At 41.0% G+C, this 14,590-nt stretch overlaps 1 protein-coding gene across 5 annotated transcripts in view; it reads right to left on the reverse strand.

The window, feature by feature from the left end:
* Positions 1–14,590, reverse strand: part of MGAT4A (alpha-1,3-mannosyl-glycoprotein 4-beta-N-acetylglucosaminyltransferase A) — a 133,937-nt gene that overhangs the window by 34,496 nt on the left and 84,851 nt on the right. For all 5 annotated transcript variants that reach the window (XM_045005496.1, XM_045005524.1, XM_045005487.1 and 2 more), the window contains exons 9-12: positions 11,418–11,532; positions 5,538–5,668; positions 3,705–3,812; positions 3,089–3,282 (exon numbers count right to left, since the gene is read on the reverse strand). In XM_045005496.1, coding sequence (XP_044861431.1) covers positions 3,089–3,282; positions 3,705–3,812; positions 5,538–5,668; positions 11,418–11,532 — 548 coding nt within the window. The remainder of the gene's footprint in view (positions 1–3,088; positions 3,283–3,704; positions 3,813–5,537; positions 5,669–11,417; positions 11,533–14,590) is intronic.

A 14,590-nucleotide genomic window follows, 5' to 3' on the forward strand; every position in this document is an offset into this window, starting at 1 on the left:
ATGTGTGTGGTCTTTGGGTAATGAGATAAGAGCCCAAATAACATTTCAATATTTATTAGAAATTAAGAAAATGGCCTCATGTCAGATGAAAAACTACTTAGACTTAAAATCTTATACCAGTCCAGTCAGTGAACTTCCTTTGAGAAAGCAGGAGAATCCAAGATGTTCACTTTCCTCAGAAAGTGAATTATCTTCATTGAATAGAGATTATTAAAGTCATGTAATCCTCATCTCTTTTGAATGTTACTAGCACCTGAGACATGGCGGTACTGAGAGTAGGCTTATTTTAACCATTTCGCCCAATTACAAAAGAATGGATACATTCTCCCTTTCTTTGCACAAATGACTGGCACTTTCTCTCCCTCAACACGATAAACTGAGGTGACACAATGTATTTGCTGAAGAGTAAGTCATGTCCATTTTTGAGGCACAAAGTTTACTTATGACATTTCCTAGCACGTTTAGAGCATTTGTCAAAACTGCCAGGTTGCTTCTGACACATCCTAATAAAACAAGTATCTAACCAAAATAAAAATTAACTCGTTCCACCCCCTTTCCTTGAAATTCATATCTACAAAAGTATGCACTTTTTTTTCAAAAATGGATAAATAAGTAAAAACACCATCAATATTGTTCATTTCGATGCAACTTTGAAACAGAAACTTTGAAGTTGATAAAAAACCTACCACTAAATGTACACTCTCCAACTGAAAGGTGTCTATTTCATATTATTGCCACAGGTAAAAGGTATTGACTTTTATATGATAAGGTGGGGTGTATGTACCCCCTTTAAGGCACATTCCATTCAGGCCTAACAACTACACTGAAAGAAAAGACTTTTATAAGCAACTGAAGAGTACTGTAATTTTTAATTTTTTCACCTCTCAAGTGATCTGCATTTCACTGGTCAGAATCATTGGAGCACAAATTACAATGTGGGGAAAATACCAAATTCAATTAATCTGAGATCTTTAAGATCGGTTAAAGTGATGACTCAGTCTTCAGCTTGCTGCCAATCCATGGAAGAATTGGGTTCACTTCAAGAAGGCAGAAAGAGCAGCTTGACAGCCTGAGATATCCTCCACAAGAAAAGTATCTACTGCATTTTCCGGCGTATAAAACGACTTTTTAAACTAAAAAACAACCCCCAAAAATCGGGGGTCGTCTTATACACCGGGTATAAACAGCTTCGGCTGAGCCAATCCTGGGAGGGGTCTCACTGGTGTATTCTATTAATGCATACAAAGCCTGCTCGGATTGGCAAAGGTTGTAATAGCCCGCCTCTCTGACTCAGCCAATCCGAGCAGGCTTAATAGATGACACCGCTCCCGTGAACGCTCCGCCCTCCTTCTCCTCCCCTTCCCCGGCTTCCCGCGAATCAAATGTTCGCGGGAAGCCTGAAAAAAGGAGCGGGCAGGTAAGCCGGGCGTGTGGGGGAGGGGGCGGGACGGCTCCTCCTGGCCCTGGCCGAGCGCCCCAGCCCGGTCCCAGCCAAGCACCCCCGGCTCGGGCTGGTCCCGCCTGTGCGGCTCGGACCTGGCCCAGCTTGGGCCCCGCAGCTGCGGCTCGGGCCCGGCCAGGGGAGTCGGGCCCCGCGGCTGCGGCGCCGGTCCCGGTCCGGGGAGCTGGGCCCCGCGGCTGCGGCGCCAGTCCCGGTGTCGGCCCGGGGAGCCGGGCCCCGCGGCTGCGGCTCCGACCCCGGTGTCGGCCCAGGGAGTTGGGACCCGCGGCTGCGGCTCTGGCTCCAGTGTCGGCCGGGCCCCGCGGCTGCGGCGCCGGTCCCGGTGTCGGCCCGGGGAGTTGGGCCCCGCGGCTGCAGCTCCGGCTCCAGCTCCGGTGTCGGCCGGGCCCCGCGGCTGCGGCGCTGGTCCCGGTGTCGGCCCGGGGAGTCGGGCCCCGCGGCTGCGGCTCCGACCCTGGCCCCCGGCAGGGGTAAGAGGCCAGGGCCAGGGCTGGGACTGGGGAGGAGGGGTTGGATCGGGCAGAGGTTCTGGGGGCGCAGACAGGGGATGGGGAAGGGGGGGTTGGGTAGGCGTCGCGTGGGAGTTCCTGGGGTCTGTTGGGATGGTGGTGGATGGAGTCGGGGCAGTCAGGGGACAGGGAGCGGGGCAAGTTTGGCAGGGGGTGGGGTCCTGGGGGGGAGTTAGGGTTGGGGGTCTTGGGAAGAGTTAGGGTTGGGGGTTTTGGGAAGGAACCATTTTAATTAAAATTATTTAAATCAAATCTGATGTTATTACCGGTAAATGGTGTTGCCTCGGAAGGGGGGGTAGTCTTATACGGTGAGTATAGGCCAAAATTAGGAAAATTAGGGGGTCGTCTTATACACCCAGTCGTCTTATACGCCGGAAAATACGGTAGTGAGATGACTCCAATAGTAGTTACCACCACTGCAAGGCTCTGGGTCTGCAGAACTGGGGCAGCAGAAAGGCACAATGTGCATGAAAGGAGAATATAAAGATACCCTAAACAAAAAATTTCTTTCTGAAGTCGTGGGCTGGTGTACAAGGTTAAAAGAAAATAAGGAAGCAAAAGAGACTCCAACATAACTAAGGAGAGAAGACAGTGTCAACCTAGCAAAACTAAAATTACTCTGTTAAAAAATAAAAGTAAAAGAAGTATTTCCTTGCCTTAGCTGGCCTAAAGGTTAATAAATAGAAGAGGTCACTTTCACTCCTCTGTGTGACTGTAGCAAATCATAAATTCAAGCACAGATGCAGGTAAAAAAACCACACACATCAAGTTTGAGTAAGATAAAGGGCTTGGAAAAAAGTCACCTTCAACCGACTGGAACAGACTCAATTTGGCAGTCTTTTTAACTGCTGGCAGGCTGTGGTGTTATACTTCTGGAGAAGGTTACAAAAATAGATTTTGTAGCAAAATACTCTAAATAAAATAGAGTCAACTATGAAGAACAAAGTTGATTGAAGCACATTTTAAACTGAACTGCAAAGTATCTATTTCATTTGATACTTTGTACAAAATTACTTTTTCATTATGTTTAATTTATTATTTCCTCAATTCAATCCTCAAGCATACTTGGTCAGCAAGCATCTTTAGCTGTGAGACCAAAAGACAAGTGATTACTAACCTTTCTACGTTGACTGGTTTGTCAAATTTAAATAGGATATAATCCCCAGCAATTGGTGTAACAGCCCAGAAAAAATCCTCTCCCATATAGGTTTTTTCCAGTGTATGTCCTTGATAGACTTTTAAAGATGTAGAAACTTCCGCGGGTGGATTCACATGAATTTTATGTAATAATGGTTTCAGGAAGTCTTTGTCCTAATTGAAAGAAAGACAAACATGCTATTAAGCTGGTCAGGCAGTCTCTTTTCCTTAGTGGCTAATTTTGCTAGTACTTAAAAGCAAATGGAAAACAAAGGGCAACTAATGTATTATCCATTTTCTCCATTGTACATCTCAAACCCTGTATTGATGAATTAAAAGGTCACAGTATTACAGATAAAAGGTTAGAGATTTAAAATGAGAGACCATATCAGGAGTTGTATAAAAATATATGAGTTGAGCTAGACATTCTTCTATTCTATGGTAGCCAGCTTTAATCACGCTTAATTCCAACTAGAGTATAATATATTATACTTGAAAATGCTAAACTATAGCAAAAAGTTAATTTTCTCATCTGATGAAAAATCACGTATCAATCCTGTCTGATCTGGAAGGGCAGGGAAGTTTTAGCTACTAACCGTGAGTTTCTGGATCTTTCCTGCTAGGGAGGAGTGCAGTCCAACATGTTGGAAAAGGGAAGGCCTGAAGCGTATTCGTAGATTAGATTTCTGTCTGTCACAATGTTTCTTAAAATAAAATCAAGAAAACCTCACATTAGCAAAGATAAGAAAGAAAGAAAAATCAGTGAGTTTTTATTGAAATTGTATGATAATCTATGATTTATGAACCAAAACAAATTACAAGAAACTGGAACTATATACCAGTACTTCATTCCTGATGCTATCTTCTTTCATTGCCTAAGAGCACCATTGGGCTATTCATTCTGGTTAAAATTTACTCCTCTCCTCCTCCTGCAAAAAGCCTGAATAAATGGGCTCTGTACAGAGGAACTACATGAGAAATTATCTACCAATCAGTAGGTGGGTGCAGGGCAGCCTGTAACCCCACCACAACTACTTCTCCCATCAAACAGGTAATTTCTGTACAGCCTCCATATGATGATATGTGACCAGTAAGTCTGTATAGTCTCAGACAAAATTCTCTCCTCTCTCCCCTTTCCACCCTGTGACAATATTAATGGGGCTCTCCTGTTGATCCACCCTATCTAGCTGGTATTGGACCTGGCATAAAGCTGCTGAGTAAATTCTGCTCATTCATTGTTGCAAGTGGGGATTGTTAATTCTACAGGGATATAAGGAAGGTCGAATGAATGGCACCTGCAGGAAACCTTAGAAGCATCAAACTTGGGCAGAAAACTCAGGTTGAGATTTATGTTGTTTAATTCTTGTTTCTAGTACCAGTAAATCCAATTCTCAAGTATGGTATAAATCTGCACTATACTCTGACTACAAGTATTCTGTTGAGAGCAATCTGCTCACATGCCCCATATTCTCCATCTATACTGGTCTACGTGCCAACTTTGCCATGCACATAGTCCCTTTTATATACTCTCTCAACAGCTGCCCTGCCCATGCAGGAGAACTGAAGTGGTTCAGCTACACTTGGCCCCTTCACTGATGTGTGAATTTTACCCCTAGAGTTTTGATACACAAAAACCTCAGCCAAAAAAAGCAGTGTGTAAAGTTAACATGGAAACACTCTGCAGGCAAACACACAAGCAGAATAGCACCCCGGTGATGAAGCTTTTTCCCCCCATATTGTAGCCATCATTCTTTTGGTTAATGAGACTTGGATGAGATTTTTAATTGAATCAGTCAATACTGCTTCTTCACTGGACAGAGAGCTTTCTGTGTGGCTACATGAGATACTCGCTATAGGGCTACAAGAACTACCTCCACATGGATGTGATAGTCTGAAGACGAAGAAACCCTCGGTGACATCCTGGCCTACTGAAGTCAATGGAAAAACTTTCACTGACTTCAAAAGGACCAGGAATTTACTCCAAGACTGTATATTCAATGAAGGACTCCTTCACTGAAGTATTGAGCACTACTATTGAGCTACTGGGATGAACCTTTATAATTATTTTCAAAAAATTAAAGTGGACTCAAATAATTTTGCTGCAGAATGTGAAATATAGCTAGTGCAACTGCTAGTTATCTTAGGACTTCTAGGCACAAAAAATGTTGATCTCTGTTTTCCCCCAAAAATGCATTTCTAAGCCTCCCAAATCTGAAACATTAAGAAATCTAAGAAAGCCATTTCTTTGATCTCTGAGGTCTCCAAAACTTTCACAGATTCAGATCTAAACATAGACTGAGATTTGTACTGGGATATGAAGAAAACATGAAAAGAATCAGCACATCACATACTACCTCTTGGATTCACAGAAAGTAAAGCTTTTTATCAAGAAGCGATATTAAAAGCTACATAATAAAAATTGAACTTACTGCATCTTTTTCAGGGTTGCAGACTTTCACCCAGAGTATATGATCTAAGAGCCAATCAATAGGTTTCTCCTTATAAAACATAAATATGAACTCTACAATAAGAGTGATATCTGGAGATTGGAACATTTTACCTGTAAAGATATTACTCTAAATTAATAATAGTTATTCTGAAACAACTCTTTTGAGATCACAAGCCTAGAGACCATATTGTTTGTGCTAAGGCAAGTTGTATTACCATCTCACAATTGGAAATCCCAGCTGATATCACAAATGTCAATAAGGTGAGCAAAACTGTAAACAGGAAAACTTCACAAAACAGCTCTTTACAATATTACAAATCCCATCATCATTAAAATACTCAACTTGTATAATAAAACACAAATCAATATAAATATGGATTTTTTCAACAATTCCAAGAACAGAGAACTTTAGAATACAAAAGTCAAACTTAAAATAGGACCAGATTTCTGTAAACCATTATAAATACAAGGTTGAAGATTATTTCTCCATATTAAAAATATTAATTTTGTGTTTATATGGAGAAGAGGGCAAATGAGAGTGTGGGATTCAAAAAAGGTATACAGTGGAAAATTTACTATTACCTATTATGACCTTCTATTAGTTTATTAGTCCATTAGAGTCTCAGTATAGTTTAACTCTATTGTAAATTACACTATTCTGACTGCATAGTATTTTGTTGGTCAGTATTAATGTAAAAGATACAATTCAAGAGGAAAACTTTGTTTTAATTCTTCTCTGAATTACAGATATCTAAATCATTCATTTAAAATCTTTAGTAAAAGCATCATGTTAAACACAGAGTTAATTACAGCCACAGATCAGAATGTTTCTAAAACTAATTTTATATCTCCAGAAACACATTCAAAGTGAAAAACTTTTAAACTATTCTTTATGCTTATATTCCGCAAATTACTGAAGTTCTTTGGCTAATATTAAAATGGATCCATTGACCGAATCTGTCTGGCAGCTGGTGTTATTAGAGTCCAAACTCATCCAAAGTTAACTTTTTGTTCCCAATATTTTAAATTGGAAAAAATTAAAAACTTGAGTGAGCTCCTCACCCCTGCTCCACGGCCCCTTCATATTAGGGGTTCTAAAAACCTCTAAATCCAACCATGGGAGGATTCCCTCAGCATAGAACTGTGGAATGCAGTTGTAAGGCTGCCTTCAGAGGACTCCCTTGCAAGCCCTGGCATAGGGGATGTCCAGGACAGGGCTGCAGCACTTTGCATGGCAGAGATTCTGAGCACTGCTGCAGGTCACAGACCGCTGGAGACAGGCCGCCATAGTTTAGACAGGTCCTCAGAGCTGCCTATGATATACCATGGACTACCCAGCAGCCCAGAATTGGGAAGGCATCCCTTACCTCAAAACTGATGACTCTGTGCTGTGCTTCTTAGAGGTGAAGCACAGAATTCCACCCTTTATAATTTATTTAGTTTAAGTGACAACACTTAAAGACTACATATTCAGCACAGCATACAAAGAATGAAACTTCTGCTATGATGTATGGACGGTAGAATGCTATGGTTTTTTGTCTGTCAGTCAAAACCCCTTATCAACAAGATGAATTTGTCACCTCTGTGTATAAACAATTTGTTTTCTATCGCACTTTTAAAAAAATAGATTAGATGTATGCATAAATAAGATTTACAGCCAAGACAAATTTTAACAAAAACAAAATACCATTTTTATAAATGAACTTGTAAGATAGCTAAGGCTTTCAACAGAGTATGGCTAAAGCCACATCTCTGTTAACATTTCAATTATTATTTTTCTAAGTTAGATCGATAGGGACAAAGTGATATAACAGGTCAATAAGCTAGACTTTTGCCTTTGGAGATCTGGATATAAATCTCATCCCAAGTTGTAAATAGTGATTTATTTGGCTGCCCCTACATCTTTTGTTACCAAAATTGTACAACTTGTAGTATGTGTCCACATAAAGAACCAGAAATGGAATAGCAGAGATAAGGCAAATCAAGAATAATGATAACTGCGTAAAGAATTTTGCACTACGGATGATTACACTATCTCTATATGTCTCTAGACAATGCTATTAATCACACACTTTCATGAATACTAAATTCACTCAACTTAAAAATAGAATAAGTAGCTAAATTGGGAGCATTAGACTCCTGATTTAACACTCAATAAAAAACACTGTTACGATGTGGTGTAGTCATGGTTAAATCCTGCTGAAAGCCTACTGGCAATAATATCTGAATGAAATGGTTACAGAATGGAGTAAACAGTAAATAAAATACATGGGAGAGCAAGAGATAAAAAGGAGAGAGAGAGCAGCTGGAGACAATTAATTAATTTAGTTTTAAAAGTATTTATTTTCAGAATCCATATAAAGAAAAGCCAACAGACAGGCAATCTGGCATAACTCAATTTCTAATCTTTGAGTTCCAAATAGTTTTACTCATGATTTAACCAGAAACTTTCTGAAATAAGCAACTTGTAATAAATAATGCTTATTTATTATTCCCCAACGGTAGGCGTCAGGAGAGAAATGTGTCTCTTTTACAGATGATCTGTAAATATACTTTAAAAAGTAACTCATTGGTAAGGATGAAAGTCTGTCATGGAGGTCACAGATTCACTCTGCAGCGGCTGGTGCTGTCTCAGGGGCTTCCCAAGCCAGGCCGTCCCTGGACCACCAGCAGCAGCTTGGGTGTGTGGGAGGGGGCTCAGGGCTAGGGGCAGGAGGTTGGGGGCAGAGGCACTGGAACAGTTTGTATAGTGGGGGTGCTGAGAGCCATTGATTCAAACTGTAAACCCTGTATATAATGGAAACCACTTTAAACCTGGGGGTCCTGCAGCACCCCCCCCCCCACATCCTAGTTCCAGCACCTCTGGTTGGGGGGTGCAGGGTGACTCTTACCTTGGGGTGGGGGGCTCCCCGGCTCCCACTTGCATGGCCCTGCAGCTCCTAGGTGGAAAAGCCAGGGGAGTTCCGCGCTTTGCCTGTGCCGGCAGCCCCCGCAGCTCCCATTGGCTGTAGTTCCCGGACAATGGGAGCCGGGCAGCTGGTGCTTGTGGAGGGAGCCACGCGAAGTCCCCTGGCCCCTCTGCTGCTTAGGAGGTGCAAGGACCCGCGGAGATGGGTAGAGAGTCCCTGCCAGCCCTGCCAATCCTCCCCCACAGCACCAGCAGGGGTCTTGGGCTGCATGCCGCCATCCAGACTCCCCTCCAGCACCAGCGGGGGTCCCAGGCCATTGCCCACCCCCTCCCCCAGCACCAGTGGGGTCGCAGGCCACCTCCCCTAGCACCCGCAGTGCCCCTGGACCACCCCCCACAGAGCATCTGCGGCCCCCCACCCAAGTTTTAGTTAGGAGTATATAGTGAAATTCATGGACAGGTCACGGGCCATGAATTTTTGTTTACTGCCTAAAGAACAGGAGTACTTGTGGCACCTTAGAGACTAACAGATTTATTTGAGCATAAGCTTTCGTGGGCTACAGCCCACTTCATTGGATGCATGCACTGGAAAATACAGTAGGACGATATAGAAATATACACACAGAGAACATGAAACAATGGGTGTTACCATACACACTCTAACCAGAGTGATCACTTAAGGTGAGCTATTACCAGCAGGAAAGAAAAAAACTTTTTGTAGTGGTAATCAAAATGATCCATTTGCAGCAGTTGACAAGAAGTTGTGAGGAACAGTATAGGGGGGAATAAACATGGGGAAATAGATTTACTTTGTTTACTGCCTGTGACCTGTCCAAGACTTTTATTAAAAATACCCATGACTAAAATATAGCCTTATTCATAAGTAGAGCCCTGCAAATCTGCAGATATCTGCTTTATAGCCATGGACCATGTTTGCGGATAGTGGATGGATGCAGATCCAAATTTTATACCTAGAGTCCTGTAAATCTGTAGATCGCCACTTTATATCCGTAGACCATGTTTGGGATCTGATACAGATACACATTTTTTATCCATGTAGGGCTCTACTCATATAGTTATATGTTGCATGTCCCAAATTGCAAGTGAAAACTAAAGATTCAGCACATGGTAAATTTTAAATATTTTGCCTTTTCAGTCTTACAAAACTGCAGACTGCAAGCTCCTGCATGCCAGAAGACATTCCAGATTGTACTATGCTAATTAAGAAAAATCTATAATTAATTTTACATTACTTGTAAAAACCACAAAATTTCATACGAAAACCTACATTAAGAGAATGGTTAGATTGTGAAGCAAATTCCAAAACACAAGTAAAATTCATAATTAAGGTTTATCTTCCCCCCAGCACTCACCAGCAGCGAGGCAAGGCAGGGAGCCAGGGGAATGAAGCAGGCTGGGGCTGGGTCGTTCCACTTACCACGCGGTGAGTGCAGTCCTGACCCCTGCAGCAGTCCTCCAGGGAGTGGGGGTGGGGTGGAGCAGGCGCGGGAAGAGGCAGGGGCGGGGCTTTGGGGAAGAGGTCAAGTGGGGGCAGGGCTGGGGAAGAGCAGGGGTGGGGGCCATGGGGAAGAGGCGGATTAGGGGCTGGAGCAGCACGCAGCTGCGCAGGTCACTAGGAAATGTGGTGCCCCAAATTTCCTGGTGCCCCAAATTTCCTGGTGCCCTATGCAGCTGCATACTTTGTGTATGGGTAGAGACAGCCCTGCCTATTAAGGGTTATATCTCCCCCACTTCCTGTGCATGAGAGGAACATATAAAAACACATTTGATACTAAGCTGACTTCAGGGGAATGCAGGTTCTTTAAATATTGACAAAATTCTGAAATCAAGAGTATAATTTTACATTCACTGTTTCCCACCACCTTAATACTATGAACTGAGACACAACTTCCTTTGCAAACAAATATGTAGGTAGAGATCTGAGTCTTTAATTGAAATGTGGGAAAAGAATGAAAAAAACCTCAGGGTTACATTCCACTAGCCACGTTTCAGATTCTTCTTCCTGTTCTGGGCTCAACTTATGATCTTTGTATTTGGGATCAGTAACATTGACTGACTAATGGAAAAGTATCATAGCTTCTTTGAATCAGTTTCCAATTTTGTCACTGTGGTTCTAGTTCATTATGGTTAGTTAGATCAAACCAGACTGTGATTCTAGTTGTATCAACTTTCAAAGTGTTAAATTCCTTTGAAAGCTCTTTCAGTTGCATTTATGTAAGTTTTGTGCCTCTCAATAAAATTCATTATTGTGTAGGAAACAAAGAACACTAAAATTACTCTCATGACATAGTGGTGGTCAACCTGCTAAGATTCCGGACTCTGCATTTTCTGTCTCAACATTGTAGTGATTATCCTACTCACTGTAAATAACAAGTGGTATTTGTGACTCCATCCCTAGAAAGGGGACAGGCTCTGGAAGTCACATGGTTGCTCCAAGTGGAAGTGGGAGGATAGAATAGAACCTTTCTGCAAAAGAGACTAATTTTTATGGCTGCTGACCCTTGGAAACTTGTGAGGTCTCTAATGGCAAAAAGACATAAAAGTAACTTTGGGCTGGGTGAGTTTTCTTGATTTTTGTCCCTTTGCTTCACATAAGCAATGTTCTTTTAATGTCATTTTTATTTTGCCGACAGATAATTAGAAATAAGACATATTTAAATTTTGATTTTCCATATTTTTTAAAGTAACTTATTTTTTTAGTTATAAAAGTGTTCTCATTTTCCACTGCTTAATTCTGACTCAAACATCCATAGGTAACCGCAATTATTGTAGTGTATAGTTACAGCATATAGCCATAAAAGTCAATCCATTTTTATTCCCTGTTCCATTACCAGTATAAAAAAGGTAGTTTTGAGGTCACAGCACTATTAATCAGAGATTCTGTGGTTGAACTTTTTCTTTTCAAACTACTAAACTGGACATTTTTCTTACCAATGAAACCCAGCTGAGAAAATTCTAGAATCATCCAATCTTCAGAAGAAAGTTGAAGTGCAAAATTTTTTATCGTGCTGAAATAATTCTGCTTGACAACAATATCATCTTCAAGCTAGGGAAATCAAACACTCGTATTAACACAAAGCAGGAAGAGCAACGCAAAAAGAAAAAGTAAAGCAAGGAAAAAGTAGTCCTAAAATATATTTATCCATAGATTTCTAGTGCAAACACCACCCTGGTATCTAGGCATCATACACAAGAATTATTACTGTAGAAGCATGATCACCGTCCACCTATTTGAGGATAATTAATTTGGAGACTCTTTATAGCAAAAATCCAGGGATATATACATCAACTATCTGGGAACACATAAGCGTGAACTGGATAGGAAATAGTTTTAAAAAACTTTTCTCTTTACAAGCATATAATATCCAGATAAAGATTCCATTCCGCATGTACTTAACTGCTGTTAAAAAACAACAACAAAAAAACAATGAGGAGCCCAGTGGCACCTTAAAGACTAACAGATTTATTTGGGCATAAGCTTTTGTGGGTAAAAAACCCACTTCTTCAGATGCATAGAGTGAAAATTATCAGGTCCACCTGTCAGCACTGGTTCTCCACTTGTAAGGTAACTCCCTTCTCTTCATGTGTCAGTATATTTATGCCGGCATCTGTAATTTTCACTCCATGCATCTGAAGAAGTGGCTTTTTTTTACCCACGAAAACTTATGCCCAAATAAATCTGTTAAGTCTTTAAGGTGCCAGCAGACTACTTGTTGTTTTTATGGATACAGACTAACACGGCTACCCCTCTGATACTTAACTGCTATTAGATTATAGTTTATCAATAATAATCTCTCATCCTTGATCAGAAGGCTGTGGCAATATTAAATACTTTAGTACACAACTACTGTAGTGAATTTGCTTGATGTTGCTACTTTCTGGCATATAATAGAACTGTACCAAAAGGGAAAGCACCATCTTTTAACTTCTATAATTTTTTTTTTGTATTTTCCCTGCACATTGCTTAGATGGGAAACTGTAGGTTCCTATGTGTGCATTTTATAACGGCCAATAAAAATAACAGCTTGAAAACAGAAGCTATAGTCCCATTCCCTCAATAGCAATTGTTTCAGCAAATGTAGAAAGCGATTATCATGGAAAATAAGCAAAGAAATGTTTACATAATTCAAAGCAGAATGATCTCCATTTTAGAATTATGTTTTGGAGCAAATACTGGCATGATTAAACAAAATTTTTTTTAAAAAAATTTAAATGTTCCATAGTAGTGAGAGTTTTGGACTCTATCCCCAAAATTGCCCACTTCTGCTTACAACTGTTGCTCATAATGGATGTGCTGAATACTAGTATCCGTACATATGTTTCCTCCTATCGCATGTGTTGTTTGTAGGCACACAAAAGACTAAGTGTGAGTTTCCAGATATAGATTAATTGGTTGTATTGTTTGCTTTACTTCACATGAATACATGTATTATTTGTAACAAAACTGACATCATAGCAGATGACAACACAATAGTCTACAAAATGGCATGAGACACACAAGGTGGGTGAGGTATTATCTTTTATTGGATCAACTTCTGCTGGTGAGAGGGACTAGCTTTTAAGCTTACATAGAGCTCTTATTTCCAGTCTCACTGAAGTTGCTCCAATAAAATATATTACCTCACTCACCTTCTCTCTCTAATATTTGGGACCAACATGACAACAACACTGAATACAGAAAATGGCATGTCAACTGTGAGGACCACAAAAGTTACACGGGAAGAGAAATAAACAGATAAATGTAGGGGGGAAAAAGATGAATCTCAACACTGATTTTTTATTCTTCTTCATGTATTTATTGTCACAAATATAATTAATTGGTAAGAACCAGTTTCAGTGATTCAACACAGTGTGAAAATAAGATAGGCCATAACGTGCATTACTTCTTATTTACTATATGTATTCGGGTAACATTCAAAGGCTCCAATCAGGATAGGAGTCCCATTGTGGTAGGTGCTGTACAAACCCAAGGGCAGGACCAAATCTTCCTAATAGGTTAAATTCTAAAATTACTGTCTTATAACTGCATCCATTGGTGTACTGTGAGATAGAAGGCCAAAGTTTAGGTGCCTTCAGCCATCCTGATAAGAGATACTACAGGACAACACTGAAGGACCTAGGTATATTGTGCAGAATCTGAATAAAGAGAAGGGACTTTACACTTTTAGTAAGCTTTTAACACCTTTATTTCTACATGTTTATGGTAAGATCTAACTGAAAATTTCTTCATGGCCATGATTCCTTATAAGCCAATCAGGTCATCATTTGCTAATGCTATTTTTAAATACTAAATGTAGAGTGCAATATTGGTATTGTTATCCCTTTTTGATCTGAGCAGCTAGTCAAATTTCGGGGCTCTGGCAATGTTCCAGTTGCAAGTAAAACTGATCTCCTTGATGCAATCTTGTTTATTTACAAGGATTGTACAAAATCCTGCTTGTCTGAACATAGGAGGAACAAAGAACAAAAGGGGCACTTCCTTAGTTTACACCCCTAAGCATCTTTAGCCAACACCAGACTCAAAACTCTCTTTCTAGCTTTTTCCAGAGTCACATTGTGCTCACAGGCTACTGCTTGGCTTTCTTGCTTTTTACCTCTGCCTCTCTTTCTGTTCTTGTCTGTTCTCAGTTTGTGTGTGTTCTCTCACACGATACCCAGTGGAACCCTCTGTCCACATGGTGATAGTTTCTAGACAAAATCTAATAAGCCTTGTTTTAGGTGTGGCGCCTTAACTGTATCTTACAACTATCAAAGAAAGGGTGCGTTCACACACCAGTTTGAATGAGAACATAAGAACATAAGAAAGGCCGTACCGGGTCAGACCAAAGGTCCATCTAGCCCAGTATCTGTCTACCGACAGTGGCCAATGCCAGGTGCCCCAGAGGGAGTGAACCTAACAGGCAATGATCAAGTGATCTCTCTCCTGCCATCCATCTCCATCCTCTGACGAACAGAGGCTAGGGACACCATTCTTACCCATCCTGGCTAATAGCCATTTATGGACTTAGCCACCATGAATTTATCCTGTCCCCTTTTAAACATTGTTATAGTCCTAGCCTTCACAACCTCCTCAGGTAAGGAGTTCCACAAGTTGACTGTGCGCT

The sequence above is a fragment of the Mauremys mutica genome, chromosome 1 (genome assembly GCF_020497125.1).
Source record: "Mauremys mutica isolate MM-2020 ecotype Southern chromosome 1, ASM2049712v1, whole genome shotgun sequence".
Taxonomy (NCBI): Eukaryota; Metazoa; Chordata; order Testudines; family Geoemydidae; genus Mauremys; species Mauremys mutica.